Genomic DNA, 22,406 nt, shown 5'->3' with positions numbered 1-22,406 from the left:
AAAAAAAAAAAAAAAAGCTAAAAGGCGACGGCTGCTTTGTGGAATCGAGTAAAAAAACATTCAAAATGTTGAAAGAATTGGTGATAGAGCGACTAATGGTGGCAGCCGATGACATTTTTGCACTGTTTGAACAAACTATAGCGTCGTACGAGGAGGAACGTTCTCGAACAAGACAGGAGAGACAACAACTGGCGGAGTTGAAGATGCTTGACGTTGACGGTATGTTTGTTGACATGTTCAATAATGTACTGCTTCCTTCCTATTAATGCCACGCAGAAACGCAGCCCAATAAAAAGGCTGCTATAACATACATGCTGCAAGATCAAAAAGTCATGCAAAAGAAAAATGCTGCAAATGCCCCCACACGCAAAACAAAAATAAGACAATCAAACATAAGTTAGACAGACTAACACGTTTAAATCACAATTAGTTTTATTAGCCGAGTGTGTTCAACACGCAATTAGTTATACTTTGTGCTGTTCTCGCTTCGTAAGAAACAAAGAAGACTGTCACAAGTGCGAAAAAGCAGTTTGTAGTCTTCAGATAGGCCCGGCTAGCTCAGTCGGTAGAGCATGAGACTCTTAATCTCAGGGTCGTGGGTTCGAGCCCCACGTTGGGCGCTTGTGTTTTACCATGAATTGAATTACGTGGACCCCGAAAACGTGAGATTCCCGAAAAAGTTATACCGTATTTTCCGCACTATAAGGCGCACCTAAAAACCACAATTTTTCTCAAAAGCTGACAGTGCGCCTTATAACCCGGTGCGCTTTATTACGATTCATTTTCATAAAGTTTCGATCTCGCAACTTCGGTAAACAGCCGCCATCTTTTTTCCCGGTAGAACAGGAAGCGCTTCTTCTTCTACGCAAGCAACCGCCAAGGAAAGCACCCGCCCCCATAGAACAGGAAGCGCTTCTTCTTCTACTGTAAGCAACCACCCGCCCCCGGAAGAAGAAGAAAAAACGCGCGGATATCACCGTACGTTTCATTTCCTGTTTACATCTGTAAAGACCACAAAATGGCTCCTACTAAGCGATCCGGTTCATAAAAAGACGCAATCTCTCCATCCGCACACGGATTACTACCGTATTTCACAGCAACTGATATTCCTGTGAACCGCACTGTGGAACGGAGCACGTACGGTGAATATTCGCACCACAGGGAATGAGAAGTCATCCTTCACTGTGGTTCTAGCTTGCCATGCTAACTTCCACCCATGGTGATATTCAAAAGGAAGACCTTGCCAAAAGAGACCTTTCCAGCCGGCGTCATCATAAAAGCTAACTCAAAGGGATGGATGGATGAAGAAAAGATGAGCGAGTGGTTAAGGGAAGTTTACGCGAAGAGGCCGGGTGGCTTTTTTCACACAGCTCCGAAGGCGAACACACCTTCACTAAGACGGGCAGACAGCGCCGGACGACATACGCCAACATTTGCCAGTGGATCGTAAATGCCTGGGCAGATATTTCGGTCACAACTGTGGTCCGAGCTTTCCGGAAGGCAGGATTCACAGAACTACTGGACAACAACAGCGACACTGAATCCGATGACTTCGACGAGACGGAGCCGGCCATTTTTGGATCCCACGCTTGCGCAACTTTTCAATTCGGACACCGAAGACGAAGAATTCGAAGGATTTACGAATGAAGAATAACTTCAGAAGGTGAGCGCTATGTTTATTTTGTGTGTTGTGACATTAACGTTCGAGCAACATTATGTTGCTATTGCTCTACAATACTATTTTGAATTTTACTATGTTTGTGATTGCACATTTGCGTACATTTTGGGACAGAGTTGTTAGAACGCTGGTTTTCAATATATTATTAAAGTTTGACTGAACTATCTGACTGTTTTTTTGACATTCCCTTTAGCGCAGCGTAGGCGCGGCTTATAATCCGGGGCGGCTTATTGGTGGACAAAGTTATGAAATATGTAATTCATTGAAGGTGCGGCTAATAATCCGGTGCGCCTTATAGTGCGGAAAATACGGTACATAGTTTTCACGCCCGACTGATTTCCCATGATGCTCCGCGCGATCCGCCATTTTGAAAGGCAAGCGCACCGGTACAACATCAGCAAATTCATATATACGAACCCGTTCACAAACGTATGCATAATGGCCGAGAAACCAGCAAAAAAGAAGTATAAAGAAGGCTTGGACAACCAGACGTTGGAAAGATACAACCAGAAGACACAATGCATAGGCGTTGACCCGTACGAAGTGCCGAAACAAAGTTTCACGTATGACCACAAATGCCTCCCGGCCATAACGTACATAGACATTTTGAACTACCTCGTCAATTACACCAGTGCCTATACAATGGAGGAATTGAGGGCATTCAAGTCTCTGGAGGCGTACAACCAGTTTATTAACGGATGGGTCAGCGACGTTAAAAGCATGACTGCAAACGAGAAAGTGCTTGTAGTGGGCAGGGTATGTATATATAACGTACATTAAAACCATGTGTTTAGCGAGGACACGTCGGACTCCTTAGGATAAGGGGAGTCTGCCCAAGCCTGTCCTCTCCCATCCACTTATATTTATTTATATATGTGATAAATTTGTTAATTTATTCAATTTGTTAGTTTTGATAATGCCCAACTGAAGAGTATAAAATATAATTCACGAGTATGACAATTTTTTGGCTGAGATGGGCGCTATATATCCTGAGGGGGGGGCTTTCGCTTTCGTGGTCCATCCCATAAAGGGCTTCGAGAATAGCAAATTGACAAAAAAATAAACAATACATCGTTCTAAAATGTTTAATAAACAGATTGAGACGTAATCCTACCTGTTACAAAGTGATCAGAACATATTTTGGAATGTTGAGATGGCTCCTCTTTCCTGTTGATGCTTGCCAACCACAAGCGTCGTCTCTCCTCGCTGATTTTCCTTGTCTGTTCTCCTTCGTTGTGTCTAATTTTAGGAATACTGAAAAATCCTCGCTGCACTGATCCATCCCGTCGATTTGTACATCCATTCACCCAACAGGAAATAACCATTATGCGCCTTTCACCAGTGTTTGCTCGAAGCTATTGTCAATAATCGTGAAGCGTGTCAACTAGGCCAGGTGTGTTTTGTTTGCCTCCCAAGATGGCGGATGACCCGGGATAACCCGGATGTGTGACGTCACGTAAACACCATGTATTGGGGTGTTACCATTTAGTGGTCAATTGTACGGAATAATGTACTGTACTGTGCAATTTACTTATAACCAGTATTGGGATTAACGTGTTACAAAGTAACGCCGTTACTTTCGGCGGTAAATAGTAATATAACGCTTTATTTTTTATATTCAGTAACTCAGTTACCGTTACTACATGATTAGGGGTGTGGGGAAAAATCGATTCGAATTCGAATCGCGATTCTCACGTTGTGCGATTCAAAGTAAATTGTCATTTAAAAAAAATCTTTTTTTTTTTTTTTTTTTATTCTTTTTTCTTTCATTTTTTACATTTTTTAAATTTTTAAAAATTTTTTTTAAAGGGGAACATTATCACAATTTCAGAAGGGTTAAAACCATTAAAAAACAGTTCCCAGTGGCTTATTTTATTTTTCGAAGTTTTTTTCAAAATGTTACCCATCACGCAATATCCCTAAAAAAAGCTTCAAAGTGCCTGATTTTAACCATCGTTATATACACCCGTCCATTTTCCTGTGACGTCACACAGTGATGCCAACTCAAACAAACATGGCGCATAGAACAGCAAGCTACAGCGACATTAGCTCGGATTCAGACTCGGATTTCAGCGGCTTAAGCGATTCAACAGATTACGCATGTATTGAAACGGATGGTTGTAGTGTGGAGGCAGGTAGCGAAAACCAAATTGAAGAAGAAACTGAAGCTATTGAGCCATATCGGTTTGAACCGTATGCAAGCGAAACCGACGAAAACGACACGACAGCCAGCGACACGGGAGAAAGCGAGGACGAATTCGGCGATCGCCTTCTAACCAACGATTGGTATGTGTTTGTTTGGCATTAAAGGAAACTAACAACTATGAACTAGGTTTACAGCATATGAAATACATTTGGCAACAACATGCACTTTGAGAGTGCAGACAGCCCAGTTTTCCATCCATCCATCCATCCATCTTCTTCCGCTTATCCGATGTCGGGTCGCGGGGGCAGCAGCCTAAGCAGGGAAGCCCAGACTTCCCTCTCCCCAGCCACTTCGTCCAGCTCTTCCTGTGGGACCCCGAGGCGTTCCCAGGCCAGCCAGGAGACATAGTCTTCCCAACGTGTCCTGGGTCTTCCCCGCGGCCTCCTACCGGTGGGACGTGCCCTAAACACCTCCCTAGGGAGGCGTTCGGGTGGCATCCTGACCAGATGCCCGAACCACCTCATCTGGCTCCTCTCCATGTGGAGGAGCAGTGGCTTTACTTTGAGCTCCCCCCGGATGACAGAGCTTCTCACCCTATCTCTAAGGGAGAGCCCCGCCACCCGGCGGAGGAAACTCATTTGGGCCGCTTGTACCCGTGATCTTGTCCTTTCGGTCATAACCCAAAGCTCATGACCATAGGTGAGGATGGGAACGTAGATCGACTGGTAAATTGAGAGCTTTGCCTTCCGGCTTAGCTCCTTCTTCACCACAACGGATCGATACAGCGTCCGCATTACTGAAGACGCCGCACCGATCCGCCTGTCGATCTCACGATCCACTCTTCCCTCACTCGTGAACAAGACTTCGAGGTACTTGAACTCTTCCACTTGGGGCAAGATCTCCTCACCAACCCGGAGATGGCACTCCACCCTTTTCCGAGCGAGAACCATGGACTCGGACCTGGAGGTGCTGATTCTCATCCCAGTCGCTTCACACTCGGCTGCGAACCGATCCAGTGAGAGCTGAAGATCCTGGCCGGATGAAGCCATCAGGACCACATCATCTGCAAAAAGCAGAGACCTAATCCTGCAGCCACCAAACCAGATCCCCTCAACGCCTTGACTGCGCCTAGAAATTCTGTCCATAAAAGTTATGAACAGAATCGGTGACAAGGCCATTTTTCATCAATTAATATATTCTGTAGACATACCCTCATCCGCTCTCTTTTCCTGAAAGCTGATCTGTCCAGTCCAGTTGGAAATGCATCTGCTTTGAGTGTCGCAGGATATCCACACATTCTCGCCATCTCTGTCGTAGCATAGCTTTCGTCGGTAAAGTGTGCGGAACAAACGTCCAATTTCTTGCCACTTTGGCATCTTTGGGCCACTGGTGCAACTTGAATCCGTCCCTGTTGGTGTTGTTACACCCTCCGACAACACACCGACGAGGCATGATGTCTCCAAGGTACGGAAAACTGTCGAAAAAACGGAAAATAACAGAGCTGATTTGACTCGGTGTTTGAGAAAATGGCGGATTGCTTCCCGATGTGACGTCACGTTGTGACGTCATCGCTCCGAGAGCGAATAATAGAAAGGCGTTTAATTCGCCAAAATTCACCCATTTAGAGTTTGGAAATCGGTTAAAAAAATATATGGTCTTTTTTCTGCAACATCAAGGTATACAGGTAAAAGCCAGTAAATTAGAATATTTTGAAAAACTTGATTTATTTCAGTAATTGCATTCAAAAGGTGTAACTTGTACATTATATTTATTCATTGCACACAGACTGATGCATTCAAATGTTTATTTCATTTAATTTTGATGATTTGAAGTGGCAACAAATGAAAATCCCAAATTCCGTGTGTCACAAAATTAGAATATTACTTAAGGCTAATACAAAAAAGGGATTTTTAGAAATGTTGGCCAACTGAAAAGTATGAAAATGAAAAATATGAGCATGTACAATACTCAATACTTGGTTGGAGCTCCTTTTGCCTCAATTACTGCGTTAATGCGGCGTGGCATGGAGTCGATGAGTTTCTGGCACTGCTCAGGTGTTATGAGAGCCCAGGTTGCTCTGATAGTGGCCTTCAACTCTTCTGCGTTTTTGGGTCTGGCATTCTGCATCTTCCTTTTCACAATACCCCACAGATTTTCTATGGGGCTAAGGTCAGGGGAGTTGGCGGGCCAATTTAGAACAGAAATACCATGGTCCGTAAACCAGGCACGGGTAGATTTTGCGCTGTGTGCAGGCGCCAAGTCCTGTTGGAACTTGAAATCTCCATCTCCATAGAGCAGGTCAGCAGCAGGAAGCATGAAGTGCTCTAAAACTTGCTGGTAGACGGCTGCGTTGACCCTGGATCTCAGGAAACAGAGTGGACCGACACCAGCAGATGACATGGCACCCCAAACCATCACTGATGGTGGAAACTTTACACTAGACTTCAGGCAACGTGGATCCTGTGCCTCTCCTGTCTTCCTCCAGACTCTGGGACCTCGATTTCCAAAGGAAATGCAAAATTTGCATGGTTGGGTGATGGTTTGGGGTGCCATGTCATCTGCTGGTGTCGGTCCACTCTTTTTCCTGAGATCCAGGGTCTACCAGCAAGTTTTAGAGCACTTCATGCTTCCTGCTGCTGACCTGCTCTATGGAGATGGAGATTTCAAGTTCCAACAGGACTTGGCGCCTGCACACAGCGCAAAATCTACCCGTGCCTGGTTTACGGACCATGGTATTTCTGTTCTAAATTGGCCCGCCAACTCCCCTGACCTTAGCCCCATAGAAAATCTGTGGGGTATTGTGAAAAGGAAGATGCAGAATGCCAGACCCAAAAACGCAGAAGAGTTGAAGGCCACTATCAGAGCAACCTGGGCTCTCATAACACCTGAGCAGTGCCAGAAACTCATCGACTCCATGCCACGCCGCATTAACGCAGTAATTGAGGCAAAAGGAGCTCCAACCAAGTATTGAGTATTGTACATGCTCATATTTTTCATTTTCATACTTTTCAGTTGGCCAACATTTCTAAAAATCCCTTTTTTGTATTAGCCTTAAGTAATATTCTAATTTTGTGACACACGGAATTTTGGATTTTCATTTGTTGCCACTTCAAATCATCAAAATTAAATGAAATAAACATTTGAATGCATCAGTCTGTGTGCAATGAATAAATATAATGTACAAGTTACACCTTTTGAATGCAATTACTGAAATAAATCAAGTTTTTCAAAATATTCTAATTTACTGGCTTTTACCTGTGTATTGACGCTTACATAGGTCTGGTGATAATGTTCCCCTTTAATTAATCAATCCAACAAAACAATACACAGCAATACCATAACAATGCAATCCAATTCCAAAAGCAAAGCCGACCCAGCAACACTCAGAACTGCAATAAACAGAGCAATTGAGAGAAGACACAAACACGGCACAGAACAAACCAAAACTAGTGAAACAAAAATTTGTATTATCAACAACTGTATCAATATTAGTTACAACTTCAACATAGCAGTGATTCAAAACCCCTCATTGACATTATCATTACACATTTATAAAAAAAAGAACAATAGTGTCACAGTGGCTTACACTTGCATCGCATCTCATAAGCTTGACAACACACTGTGTCCTATATTTTCACAAAGATAAAATAAGTCATATTTTTGGTTCATTTAATAGTTAAAACAAATGTAAATTATTGCAATCAGTTGATAAAACATTGTCCTTTACAATTATAAAAGTTTTTTACAAAAATCTACTACTCTGCTTGCATGTCAGCAGACTGGGGTAGATCCTGCTGAAATCCTATGTATTGACTGAATAGAGAATCCTTTGGAATCGGGAAAAAAATCGTTTTTGAATCGAGAATCGTGTTGAATTGAAAAAAAAAAAAGATTTTCAATGGAATCGTGACCCCAAGAATCGATATTGAATCGAATCGTGGGACACCCGAAGATTCACAGCCCTAGTAGTCAACCAAGCCATGATGGGTGTTGTGCAGCAAGCAGCGCGCGAACTCTAATACTTAAAGGGCCGAGATCTTTCTGCAAAACGCAGATACGAGCAAAAAATAAAACTACGCAATGGAATAGATCCCTATAATTGATCAAAAAAAAGGTGTGTCGAGTGATATCAAGTATTATCCGTCGGTCGAGTTTCCAGACGTATCGAACTATCTTGTGCCCCAGACCTCATTCTCTCTCTCTCTCCTCTACTACTCTGCTTGCATGTCAGCAGACTGGGGTAGATCCTGCTGAAATCCTATGTATTGACTGAATAGAGAATCCTTTTGAATCAGGAAAATATCGTTTTTGAATCGAGAATCGCGTTGAATCGAAAAAAATCGATTTTGAATCGAATCGTGACCCCAACAATCGATATTGAATCGAATCGTGGGACACCCAAAGATTCGCAGCCCTATACATGATGCGTTACTGCGTTATTTTACGTTACTTTTTATGTAGTATCGGCTAGAAACTGAGAAGATCTGAGTGTGTTTTATTGGAGCGCTGCAGAAGAGGCGACGGAGAAGAGGTGCGCTCTGTGCATGTGTGTGTGTGTGTGTGTGTGGGAAGGGGCGTGTCTTGTGTTTACTAACATGACGTCATGGCAAAGGGGAACATTATCACCAGACCTATGTAAGCGTCAATATATACCTTGATGTTGCAGAAAAAAGACCATATATTTTTTTAACCGATTTCCGAACTCTAAATGGGTGAATTTTGGCAAATTAAACGCCTTTCTAATATTCACTCTCGGAGCGATGACGTCACAACGTGGCGTCACATCGGGAAGCAATCTGCCATTTTCTCAAACACCGAGTCAAATCAGCTCTGTTATTTTCTGTTTTTTCGACTGTTTTCCGTACCTTGGAGACATCATGCCTCGTCGGTGTGTTGTCGGAGGGTGTAACAACACCAACAGAATCAGAATCAGCTTTATTGTCATTACGCAAGGTAACGAGATTGAGGCCATTCCATACAGTGCGAAATATATAAAAATATAAAAAATGTAGAAGTGCAATGAATATGGTGTGAAATGAATATATACATGAAAAAAACAAAAACAAAAACAGGGTGGTTGGTGGAATGGGTTATTGCACCGAAGAGAAGGCAGTTATGAGGGACAATGGGGCAGTCCGTTCAGGATGGTTATGGCCCTGGGGAAGAAGCTGTTCTTTAGCCTGTTTGTTTTGGTTTTAATGCACCTGTAGCGCTTCCCAGAGGGCAGCAGGTGGAACAGGTTAGAGCCAGGGTGGGTGCTGTCCTTGATGATGGCACTGGCTCTGTTGAGGCAGCGGGAGGTGTAGATGTCCGTCAGAGAGGGGAGAGGGCGGCCGATGATCTTCTGAGCCGTCTTGACCACTCTTTGCAGCCTCTCCCTGTCTGCTGCAGTGCAGCTGCCGTACCATACCGTAATACAGTAGGTCAGCAGGCTCTCGATGGACGAGCGGTAGAAGGTCAGCAGCAGGTCAGGCTTCAGGTTGTACTTCCCGAGGACTCTAAGGAAGTGTAGCCGCTGCTGAGCCTTCTTGATGATTGATGTGGTGTTGACTGTCCAGGAGAAGTCATTAGAGATGTGGACTCCAAGGTACCTGAAGGTGTGGACCCTCTCTACACGCTCGCCGTTGATGTAGAGGGGGGCAGGGTCGGTGCTGCTCCTCCTGAAGTCGACGATGATCTCTCTGGTCTTGCTGGTGTTGAGAGCGAGGTTGTTCTCCGAAGACCAGGCCGTCAGCTTCAGGACCTCCTCTCTGTAGGCAGCCTCGTCACCCCTGGAGATGAGCCCGACCACTGTGGAACAGGGACGGATTCAAGTTGCACCAGTGGCCCAAAGATGCCAAAGTGGCAAGAAATTGGACGTTTGTTCCGCACACTTTACCGACGAAAGCTATGCTACGACAGAGATGGCAAGAATGTGTGGATATCCTGCGACACTCAAAGCAGATGCATTTCCAACTGGACAAGACAGATCAGCTTTCAGGAAAAGAGAGCGGATGAGGGTATGTCTACAGAATATATTAGTTGATGAAAACTGGGCTGTCTGCACTCTCAAAGTGCATGTTGTTGCCAAATGTATTTGTAACGATAAAGTCAAAGAAATCTGCCGCCAGACCCCCATTGAATCTGCCGGAGTGTGTGAGCAATTCAGGGACAAAGGACCTCGTTAGCACGGCAAAAAATGGCGGCAGTTTGTTCTCGCAGACGAGCGAGCTAAACCCCCTGGATGTCTTGGCTCACACCGTCCCTTATGCCACCGAAGATGATCAAGAGAAGAATATCGACCCTAGCTTCCCTGGCCTGCTGACATCAACTCCAAAACTGGACAGATCAGCTTTCAGGAAAAGATAGCGGATGAGGGTATGTCTACAGAATATATTAATTGATGAAAACTGGGCTGTCTGCGCTCTCAAAGTGCATGTTGTTGCCAAATGTATTTCATATGCTGTAAACCTAGTTCATAGTTGTTAGTTTCCTTTAATGCCAAACAAACACATACCAATCGTTGGTTAGAAGGCGATCGCCGAATTCGTCCTCGCTTTCTCCCGTGTCGCTGGCTGTCGTGTCGTTTTCGTCAGGTTCGCTTGCATACGGTTCAAACCGATATGGCTCAATAACTTCAGTTTCTTCTTCAATTTAGTTTTTGCTACCTGCCTCCACACTACAACCATCCGTTTCAATACATGCGTAATCTGTTGAATCGCTTAAGCCGCTGAAATCCGAGTCTGAATCCGAGCTAATGTCGATATTCCTTGATGTTCTATCCGCCATGTTTGTTTGTATCGGCATCACTATGTGACGTCACAGGAAAATGGACGGGTGTATATAACGATGGTTAAAATCAGGCACTTTGAAGCTTTTTTTAGGGATATTGCGTGATGGGTAACATTTTAAAAAAAAACTTCAAAAAATAAAATAAGCCACTGGGAACTGATTTTTAATGGTTTTAACCCTTCTGAAATTGTGATAATGTTCCTCTTTAACATGGAGATATTCTCACTAATTTTCTTTTGTCGAGCACAAAGAAAATAACATTTTAGTTAAATGTAAGTTGTGTCTTGGATCAAAGATCCTGTCCTAGCATTTCAAATCTGCTGAAACAGCTACAAAAGCAACATGCTTCGACGAAGCTAGCAAAGAGAGACACACTTCACCTCCTAAGCAACAGCGGCTGGCTTTTAACGAGGCACTGCTAGCCAGGACAACATTGATAGAGCCATTGCAGCACTGAAGGTACACACACTCTGTCAATTCTCTTATATACTCTTTCATTCCAGACTTCTAGAGTGTTTGATTATCACATCACTCTAAATGTATAGACTATAAAGTTCACAACCATAAAGAGGGATGCTAGTGGGCCAGGCCAATCTTTCCTTATCTCTAAATTGAAACTGGGGAAATGTGTAGAGTGTTCTGGGCTTCAGTACTGTGTTGATCTCCTGAAGACATGATTTTATTTCACAATTCCTTGAGAGAAAAAAACGCCTGGTTAGGCTTTGTGTATGTAGTGTGTGCCTTCCTTGGTTTACAGCTATGTTGTTATTATGCTGTTTGTTGCTTATGTATGTTATGTTGCAGCTATTTAAAATAGTTTGGTCAATTTGTTCTGGCCTGAAACAAATTGGCCCTTTGAAACATATCTTTGTCTTAATGTGTTGTATGTAGACCACATTGCTTAGCAGAGTTCAGTGATGGAAATGGATGGAAATGATTTATTGTCCATAAATCTTGCAAAAGAGCACCAGCGTGCCAATAGCACGAGAAGCTAACAGAGTGCTGAACAAGAAAAGCTTCGCATATAAACAGGCAAACAAAAAAAGCGAAGCTTAGCTCAGGAATCAAATTAGTAGCCGTCATAACTGTTGCGTGGAAGCAAATAAGAAAGCCAGCCTGAGTGTGGCTAAAAGCAGGGAATAAGTAGCTCTCGGATTAGTGCCCAGGAGCAGGTGAGCGTCCAGAACACTAATCAGAGGCAGGTGAAAACAATCTGCAGTCATGGCAACTAAAAGACAAACCCATGGGTGCTCCAAACACGAACTGAGGGAGTCAAAAACAAACATGACGGATCATGACATTAGTAGTTCTATACAGCATGCTCAAATATTTTCATGTACATAAAATGTGTGATTGTAAATAAAGATTAATCCTTGATACAATTCCTTATCAAGAAAAAATAACTTTTTTAATTAAAAAAAAAAAAAGCATTTCGCCCAAAAATGCGTTACTCATTGAAAAACAACCCAAAAATGGTTTTGAAAACCCAGAAATTGAGTTAAAAATAATACCATTTTAATCCAAAAAATAGATTGCGCTTCATAAAAATAACTCAATCAATCAATCAATCAATCAATGTTTATTTATATAGCCCTAAATCACACGTGTCTCAAAGGGCTGCACAAGCCACGACGACATCCTCGGTTCAGAGCCCACATAAGGTCAAGGAAAAACTCACAACCCAGTGGGATGTCAATGTGAATGACTATGAGAAACCTTGGAGAGGACCGCAGAGGTGGTGACCCGTCCCTTCCCCCCAGCGACCGGTGCAATGGACGTCGAGTGGATCTAGCATAATATTGTGAGAGCCCAGTCCATAATGGATCTAACATAATAGTGAGAGTCCAGTCCATAGTGGATCTAACATAATATTGTGAGAGTCCAGTTCATAGTGGATAAAACATAATAGTAAGAGTCCAGTCCATAGTGGATCTAACATAATAGTGAGAGTCCAGTCCATAATGGATCTAACATAATAGTGAGAGTCCAGTCCATAGTGGATCTAACATAATAGTGTGAGAGTCCAGTCCATAGTGGATCTAACATAATAGTGAGAGTCCAGTCCATAGTAGATCTAACATAATAGTGAGAGTCTAGTCCATAGTGGATCTAACATAATAGTGAGAGTCCAGTCCATAGTGGATCTAACATAATAGTGAGAGTCCAGTCCATAGTGGATCTAACATAATAGTGAGAGTCCAGTCCATAGTGGATCTAACATAATAGTGAGAGTCCAGTCCATAGTGGATCTAACATAATAGTGTGAGAGTCCAGTCCATAGTGGATCTAACATAATAGTGAGAGTCCAGTCCATAATAGATCTAACATAATAGTGTGAGTCCAGTCCATAGTGGATCTAACATAATAGTGAGAGTCCAGTCCATAGTGGATCTAACATAATAGTGAGAGTCCAGTCCATAGTGGATCTAACATAATAGTGAGAGTCCAGTCCATAGTGGATCTAACATAATAGTGAGAGTCCAGTCCATAGTGGATCTAACATAATAGTGAGAGTCCAGTCCATAGTGGATCTAACATAATAGTTTGAGAGTCCAGTCCATAGTGGATCTAACATAATAGTGAGAGTCCAGTCCATAGTGGATCTAACATAATAGTGAGAGTCCAGTCCATAGTGGATCTAACATAATAGTGAGAGTCCAGTCCATAGTGGATCTAACATAATAGTGAGAGTCCAGTCCATAGTGGATCTAACATAATAGTTTGAGAGTCCAGTCCATAGTGGATCTAACATAATAGTGAGAGTCCAGTCCATAGTGGATCTAACATAATAGTGAGAGTCCAGTCCATAGTGGATCTAACATAATAGTGAGAGTCCAGTCCATAGTGAATCTAACATAATAGTGTGAGAGTCCAGTCCATAGTGGATCTAATATAATAGTGAGAGAGTCCAGTCCATAGTGGATCTAACATAATAGTGAGAGTCCAGTCCATAGTGGATCTAACATAATAGTGTGAGAGTCCAGTCCATAGTGGATCTAACATAATAGTGAGAGTCTAGTCCATAGTGGATCTAACATAATAGTGAGAGTCCAGTCCATAGTGGATCTAACATAATAGTGAGAGTCCAGTCCATAGTGGATCTAACATAATAGTGAGAGTCTAGTCCATAGTGGATCTAACATAATAGTGAGAGTCCAGTCCATAGTGGATCTAACATAATAGTGAGAGTCCAGTCCATAGTGGATCTAACATAATAGTGAGAGTCCAGTCCATAGTGGATCTAACATAATAGTGAGAGTCCAGTCCATAGTGGATCTAACATAATAGTGAGAGTCCAGTCCATAGTGGATCTAACATAATAGTGAGAGTCCAGTCCATAGTGAATCTAACATAATAGTGTGAGAGTCCAGTCCATAGTGGATCTAATATAATAGTGAGAGAGTCCAGTCCATAGTGGATCTAACATAATAGTGAGAGTCCAGTCCATAGTGGATCTAACATAATAGTGTGAGAGTCCAGTCCATAGTGGATCTAACATAATAGTGAGAGTCCAGTCCATAGTGGATCTAACATAATAGTTTGAGAGTCCAGTCCATAGTGGATCTAACATAATAGTGAGAGTCTAGTCCATAGTGGATCTAACATAATAGTGAGAGTCCAGTCCATAGTGGATCTAACATAATAGTGAGAGTCCAGTCCATAGTGGATCTAACATAATAGTTTGAGAGTCCAGTCCATAGTGGATCTAACATAATAGTGAGAGTCCAGTCCATAGTGGATCTAACATAATAGTGAGAGTCCAGTCCATAGTGGATCTAACATAATAGTGAGAGTCCAGTCCATAGTGGATCTAACATAATAGTGAGAGTCCAGTCCATAGTGGATCTAACATAATAGTGAGAGTCCAGTCCATAGTGAATCTAACATAATAGTGTGAGAGTCCAGTCCATAGTGGATCTAATATAATAGTGAGAGAGTCCAGTCCATAGTGGATCTAACATAATAGTGAGAGTCCAGTCCATAGCGGATCTAACATAATAGTGTGAGAGTCCAGTCCATAGTGGATCTAACATAATAGTGAGAGTCCAGTCCATAGTGGATCTAACATAATAGTGAGAGTCCAGTCCATAGTGGATCTAACATAATAGTGAGAGTCCAGTCCATAGTGGATCTAACATAATAGTGAGAGTCCAGTCCATAGTGGATCTAACATAATAGTGAGAGTCCAGTCCATAGTGGATCTAACATAATAGTTTGAGAGTCCAGTCCATAGTGGATCTAACATAATAGTGAGAGTCCAGTCCATAGTGGATCTAACATAATAGTGAGAGTCCAGTCCATAGTGGATCTAACATAATAGTTTGAGAGTCCAGTCCATAGTGGATCTAACATAATAGTGAGAGTCCAGTCCATAGTGGATCTAACATAATAGTTTGAGAGTCCAGTCCATAGTGGATCTAACATAATAGTGAGAGTCCAGTCCATAGTGGATCTAACATAATAGTTTGAGAGTCCAGTCCATAGTGGATCTAACATAATAGTGAGAGTCCAGTCCATAGTGGATCTAACATAATAGTGAGAGTCCAGTCCATAGTGGATCTAACATAATAGTTTGAGAGTCCAGTCCATAGTGGATCTAACATAATAGTGAGAGTCCAGTCCATAGTGGATCTAACATAATAGTTTGAGAGTCCAGTCCATAGTGGATCTAACATAATAGTGAGAGTCCAGTCCATAGTGGATCTAACATAATAGTGAGAGTCCAGTCCATAGTGGATCTAACATAATAGTTTGAGAGTCCAGTCCATAGTGGATCTAACATAATAGTGAGAGTCCAGTCCATAGTGGATCTAACATAATAGTTTGAGAGTCCAGTCCATAGTGGATCTAACATAATAGTGAGAGTCCAGTCCATAGTGGATCTAACATAATAGTGAGAGTCCAGTCCATAGTGGATCTAACATAATAGTGAGAGTCCAGTCCATAGTGGATCTAACATAATAGTTTGAGAGTCCAGTCCATAGTGGATCTAACATAATAGTGAGAGTCCAGTCCATAGTGGATCTAACATAATAGTGAGAGTCCAGTCCATAGTGGATCTAACATAATAGTGAGAGTCCAGTCCATAGTGGATCTAACATAATAGTGAGAGTCCAGTCCATAGTGGATCTAACATAATAGTTTGAGAGTCCAGTCCATAGTGGATCTAACATAATAGTGAGAGTCCAGTCCATAGTGGATCTAACATAATAGTGAGAGTCCAGTCCATAGTGGATCTAACATAATAGTGAGAGTCCAGTCCATAGTGAATCTAACATAATAGTGTGAGAGTCCAGTCCATAGTGGATCTAATATAATAGTGAGAGAGTCCAGTCCATAGTGGATCTAACATAATAGTGAGAGTCCAGTCCATAGTGGATCTAACATAATAGTGTGAGAGTCCAGTCCATAGTGGATCTAACATAATAGTGAGAGTCTAGTCCATAGTGGATCTAACATAATAGTGAGAGTCCAGTCCATAGTGGATCTAACATAATAGTGAGAGTCCAGTCCATAGTGGATCTAACATAATAGTGAGAGTCTAGTCCATAGTGGATCTAACATAATAGTGAGAGTCCAGTCCATAGTGGATCTAACATAATAGTGAGAGTCCAGTCCATAGTGGATCTAACATAATAGTGAGAGTCCAGTCCATAGTGGATCTAACATAATAGTGAGAGTCCAGTCCATAGTGGATCTAACATAATAGTGAGAGTCCAGTCCATAGTGGATCTAACATAATAGTGAGAGTCCAGTCCATAGTGAATCTAACATAATAGTGTGAGAGTCCAGTCCATAGTGGATCTAATATAATAGTGAGAGAGTCCAGTCCATAGTGGATCTAACATAATAGTGAGAGTCCAGTCCATAGTGGATCTAACATAATAGTGTGAGAGTCCAGTCCATAGTGGATCTAACATAATAGTGAGAGTCCAGTCCATAGTGGATCTAACATAATAGTTTGAGAGTCCAGTCCATAGTGGATCTAACATAATAGTGAGAGTCTAGTCCATAGTGGATCTAACATAATAGTGAGAGTCCAGTCCATAGTGGATCTAACATAATAGTGAGAGTCCAGTCCATAGTGGATCTAACATAATAGTTTGAGAGTCCAGTCCATAGTGGATCTAACATAATAGTGAGAGTCCAGTCCATAGTGGATCTAACATAATAGTGAGAGTCCAGTCCATAGTGGATCTAACATAATAGTGAGAGTCCAGTCCATAGTGGATCTAACATAATAGTGAGAGTCCAGTCCATAGTGGATCTAACATAATAGTGAGAGTCCAGTCCATAGTGAATCTAACATAATAGTGTGAGAGTCCAGTCCATAGTGGATCTAATATAATAGTGAGAGAGTCCAGTCCATAGTGGATCTAACATAATAGTGAGAGTCCAGTCCATAGCGGATCTAACATAATAGTGTGAGAGTCCAGTCCATAGTGGATCTAACATAATAGTGAGAGTCCAGTCCATAGTGGATCTAACATAATAGTGAGAGTCCAGTCCATAGTGGATCTAACATAATAGTGAGAGTCCAGTCCATAGTGGATCTAACATAATAGTGAGAGTCCAGTCCATAGTGGATCTAACATAATAGTGAGAGTCCAGTCCATAGTGGATCTAACATAATAGTTTGAGAGTCCAGTCCATAGTGGATCTAACATAATAGTGAGAGTCCAGTCCATAGTGGATCTAACATAATAGTGAGAGTCCAGTCCATAGTGGATCTAACATAATAGTTTGAGAGTCCAGTCCATAGTGGATCTAACATAATAGTGAGAGTCCAGTCCATAGTGGATCTAACATAATAGTTTGAGAGTCCAGTCCATAGTGGATCTAACATAATAGTGAGAGTCCAGTCCATAGTGGATCTAACATAATAGTTTGAGAGTCCAGTCCATAGTGGATCTAACATAATAGTGAGAGTCCAGTCCATAGTGGATCTAACATAATAGTGAGAGTCCAGTCCATAGTGGATCTAACATAATAGTTTGAGAGTCCAGTCCATAGTGGATCTAACATAATAGTGAGAGTCCAGTCCATAGTGGATCTAACATAATAGTTTGAGAGTCCAGTCCATAGTGGATCTAACATAATAGTGAGAGTCCAGTCCATAGTGGATCTAACATAATAGTGAGAGTCCAGTCCATAGTGGATCTAACATAATAGTTTGAGAGTCCAGTCCATAGTGGATCTAACATAATAGTGAGAGTCCAGTCCATAGTGGATCTAACATAATAGTTTGAGAGTCCAGTCCATAGTGGATCTAACATAATAGTGAGAGTCCAGTCCATAGTGGATCTAACATAATAGTGAGAGTCCAGTCCATAGTGGATCTAACATAATAGTGAGAGTCCAGTCCATAGTGGATCTAACATAATAGTTTGAGAGTCCAGTCCATAGTGGATCTAACATAATAGTGAGAGTCCAGTCCATAGTGGATCTAACATAATAGTGAGAGTCCAGTCCATAGTGGATCTAACATAATAGTGAGAGTCCAGTCCATAGTGGATCTAACATAATAGTGAGAGTCCAGTCCATAGTGGATCTAACATAATAGTTTGAGAGTCCAGTCCATAGTGGATCTAACATAATAGTGAGAGTCCAGTCCATAGTGGATCTAACATAATAGTGAGAGTCCAGTCCATAGTGGATCTAACATAATAGTGAGAGTCCAGTCCATAGTGAATCTAACATAATAGTGTGAGAGTCCAGTCCATAGTGGATCTAATATAATAGTGAGAGAGTCCAGTCCATAGTGGATCTAACATAATAGTGAGAGTCCAGTCCATAGTGGATCTAACATAATAGTGTGAGAGTCCAGTCCATAGTGGATCTAACATAATAGTGAGAGTCTAGTCCATAGTGGATCTAACATAATAGTGAGAGTCCAGTCCATAGTGGATCTAACATAATAGTGAGAGTCCAGTCCATAGTGGATCTAACATAATAGTGAGAGTCTAGTCCATAGTGGATCTAACATAATAGTGAGAGTCCAGTCCATAGTGGATCTAACATAATAGTGAGAGTCCAGTCCATAGTGGATCTAACATAATAGTGAGAGTCCAGTCCATAGTGGATCTAACATAATAGTGAGAGTCCAGTCCATAGTGGATCTAACATAATAGTGAGAGTCCAGTCCATAGTGGATCTAACATAATAGTGAGAGTCCAGTCCATAGTGAATCTAACATAATAGTGTGAGAGTCCAGTCCATAGTGGATCTAATATAATAGTGAGAGAGTCCAGTCCATAGTGGATCTAACATAATAGTGAGAGTCCAGTCCATAGTGGATCTAACATAATAGTGTGAGAGTCCAGTCCATAGTGGATCTAACATAATAGTGAGAGTCCAGTCCATAGTGGATCTAACATAATAGTTTGAGAGTCCAGTCCATAGTGGATCTAACATAATAGTGAGAGTCTAGTCCATAGTGGATCTAACATAATAGTGAGAGTCCAGTCCATAGTGGATCTAACATAATAGTGAGAGTCCAGTCCATAGTGGATCTAACATAATAGTTTGAGAGTCCAGTCCATAGTGGATCTAACATAATAGTGAGAGTCCAGTCCATAGTGGATCTAACATAATAGTGAGAGTCCAGTCCATAGTGGATCTAACATAATAGTGAGAGTCCAGTCCATAGTGGATCTAACATAATAGTGAGAGTCCAGTCCATAGTGGATCTAACATAATAGTGAGAGTCCAGTCCATAGTGAATCTAACATAATAGTGTGAGAGTCCAGTCCATAGTGGATCTAATATAATAGTGAGAGAGTCCAGTCCATAGTGGATCTAACATAATAGTGAGAGTCCAGTCCATAGCGGATCTAACATAATAGTGTGAGAGTCCAGTCCATAGTGGATCTAACATAATAGTGAGAGTCCAGTCCATAGTGGATCTAACATAATAGTGAGAGTCCAGTCCATAGTGGATCTAACATAATAGTGAGAGTCCAGTCCATAGTGGATCTAACATAATAGTGAGAGTCCAGTCCATAGTGGATCTAACATAATAGTGAGAGTCCAGTCCATAGTGGATCTAACATAATAGTTTGAGAGTCCAGTCCATAGTGGATCTAACATAATAGTGAGAGTCCAGTCCATAGTGGATCTAACATAATAGTGAGAGTCCAGTCCATAGTGGATCTAACATAATAGTTTGAGAGTCCAGTCCATAGTGGATCTAACATAATAGTGAGAGTCCAGTCCATAGTGGATCTAACATAATAGTTTGAGAGTCCAGTCCATAGTGGATCTAACATAATAGTGAGAGTCCAGTCCATAGTGGATCTAACATAATAGTTTGAGAGTCCAGTCCATAGTGGATCTAACATAATAGTGAGAGTCCAGTCCATAGTGGATCTAACATAATAGTGAGAGTCCAGTCCATAGTGGATCTAACATAATAGTTTGAGAGTCCAGTCCATAGTGGATCTAACATAATAGTGAGAGTCCAGTCCATAGTGGATCTAACATAATAGTTTGAGAGTCCAGTCCATAGTGGATCTAACATAATAGTGAGAGTCCAGTCCATAGTGGATCTAACATAATAGTGAGAGTCCAGTCCATAGTGGATCTAACATAATAGTTTGAGAGTCCAGTCCATAGTGGATCTAACATAATAGTGAGAGTCCAGTCCATAGTGGATCTAACATAATAGTTTGAGAGTCCAGTCCATAGTGGATCTAACATAATAGTGAGAGTCCAGTCCATAGTGGATCTAACATAATAGTGAGAGTCCAGTCCATAGTGGATCTAACATAATAGTTTGAGAGTCCAGTCCATAGTGGATCTAACATAATAGTGAGAGTCCAGTCCATAGTGGATCTAACATAATAGTTTGAGAGTCCAGTCCATAGTGGGGCCAGCAGGAGACCATCCCGAGCGGAGACGGGTCAGCAGCGCAGAGATGTCCACCCCGGGTCCCGACTCTGGACAGCCAGCACTTCATCCATGGCCACCAGACATGTGCCCCTCCTTCTACAAGGGAGAGGGGGGGCAGAAAATAAAACAAACGGCAGATCAACTTGTCTAAAAGGGGGGTCTATTTAAAGGCTAGAGTATACAAATGAGTTTTAAAATGCTTCTACTGAGGTAGCATCTCTAACTGTTACCGGAACTCAAAAATGTAACCGAACACTCGCAACTCGTAAATTGGGTTATCAAAATAACCCAGCATTTTTTTTAGTGTGTAGCCAAACCACTGACATTTTGTCTGACCCAAAGTGTGTTTGTGTCTTGCAGATGTCCAGCAGTTGATTAATTGTCGAGAAGAACGTTCCACTCAGTCGCAGGGGATAAGCTTCACTCAGGAGCAGGAGGATCTAAGGCCATCTGATGTTAAAAAGGAAGAGAAGGAATTCTGGATCACTCAGGAGGGAAAGTGTGTTCTCGGGCCAGAGGAGGCCGATCCCACCGAGTTGCAACTGATTGGTGTCTCTGTGAAGATTGAAGACCAACCACCAGAGTTCTCGAGGCTTCCAAGCAGCAGCTCACCACAACACTTGACAACACAACCTGATGAAGACCACCCTGAAGGATCACAAGCAGACAACCTCTTAGCGCCACTGTCTGATAGTGACAACACAACGTCGCACTGTCCTGAGGATGAAGACTGTGATGACACCCAAAAACCTTTGAGCATCGACGTTGTGCCGACTGATCCTGACAACAAACCCTCTCAAAAGAAGCTCACTAAAGATCAGTTTACCTGCTTAGTTTGTGCTCAAAGTTATACATATGAGTGTGAGTTTACACAACACATGCAGACACACAATAAGCCTTTTAAATGCTCAGTTTGTGATAAAATATTCACTAAAAGGAAAACAATAATTGAACACGCGAGAACACATACGAAAGAAAAACCTTTTAGCTGCTCGATATGCGGTAAAAGATTCTCCTGGAAGTCAAGTATCACGACACACACAAAGTTACACTTGCCTGAAAAACCTTTTAGATGTTCATTTTGTGGGAAACGGTTTTCTCAAAAATCACACGTGGAGTCACACAGAAGGACGCACACGGGTGAAAAGCCATTTAAATGCCAATTTTGCGATAAAAGATTCTCTTACCAGTCGTCTATGGCGTCACACGTGAGACTGCACACGCGTGAAAAACCTTTCAGTTGCTCAGTTTGCGGTAAAAGCTTTACTCGGGAGTCTCAAATGTCGTCACACATGAGGAAGCACACAGGAGCGAAACCCTTTACATGCTCGATATGCGGTAAAAGTTATTCTCAAAGGAAATATTACACAGCACACCTGGGGACACACACTGGAGAATAATTTGAGTCTAATCAAAAATCAACATGCATTTCAAATCAGGCCTACAGTAAATATGTAATGTATAAAAATACTTACAACCGTAACCATGCAACTTTCATTATATTTCTACCATACCGTTAGTGATGAATGTGAAGATGATGTATAATGTAAAGTGTTTTGGGTATCATTCCAGTTATAGTCAAGCGCTATATAAATAAGAACTGTTTACCGTTTATTTGTCATTATTTAGTCACTTTCAAATAAGATTCACAAACATCACAGCTGAAGAAGATTCACAGTTGTGTTGCATTTTGTGGTTAAGACATGCTCCCAAAATTATGTTTCCAACCTAAGCTGTTTGGGACATAAATATGAAACTTGTAAATACAGTACGTATGTCTAAGTCGGGTGTCGGAATACTTGCCAACCTTGAGACCTCCAATTTCGGGAGGTGGGGGGTGGGTGCGGGGGGCGTGGTTGGGGCGGGGGCGTGGTTAAGAGGGGAGGAGCATATTTACAGCTAGAATTCACCAAGTCAAGT

At 42.0% G+C, this 22,406-nt stretch overlaps 1 protein-coding gene and 1 non-coding gene across 2 annotated transcripts; both read left to right on the top strand.

Annotated features, from left to right (window-relative positions):
- On the top strand, positions 1-22,307 carry LOC133576737 (uncharacterized). Its single transcript, XM_061930071.2, has 2 exons — positions 1-219; positions 20,847-22,307. The coding sequence occupies exons 1-2, from the start codon at positions 66-68 to the stop codon at positions 21,884-21,886; spliced, it is 1,194 nt and encodes a 397-aa protein (XP_061786055.2). The 5' UTR covers positions 1-65; the 3' UTR covers positions 21,887-22,307.
- On the top strand, positions 548-620 carry trnak-cuu (transfer RNA lysine (anticodon CUU)). Its single transcript has one exon. It is a non-coding gene; the product is annotated as a tRNA-Lys (tRNA).
- Positions 22,308-22,406: the final 99 nt, after the last annotated feature.

This window comes from Nerophis lumbriciformis, linkage group LG03 (assembly GCF_033978685.3).
Source record: "Nerophis lumbriciformis linkage group LG03, RoL_Nlum_v2.1, whole genome shotgun sequence".
In the NCBI taxonomy this organism is placed as follows: Eukaryota; Metazoa; Chordata; class Actinopteri; order Syngnathiformes; family Syngnathidae; genus Nerophis; species Nerophis lumbriciformis.
Note: the sequence above shows the minus strand (reverse complement) of the source record. Positions and strands in the feature narration are given on the sequence as shown.

What these genes read in the sequence shown, in the direction of transcription:
- LOC133576737 (XM_061930071.2), top strand. Translation starts at nt 66, where the DNA reads ATGTTGAAAGAATTGGTGATAGAGCGACTAATGGTGGCAGCCGATGAC. An exon ending in GAAGATGCTTGACGTTGACG is followed by an intron (nt 220 to 20,846) that starts GTATGTTTGTTG and finishes TGTGTCTTGCAG; the next exon opens with ATGTCCAGCAGTTGATTAAT.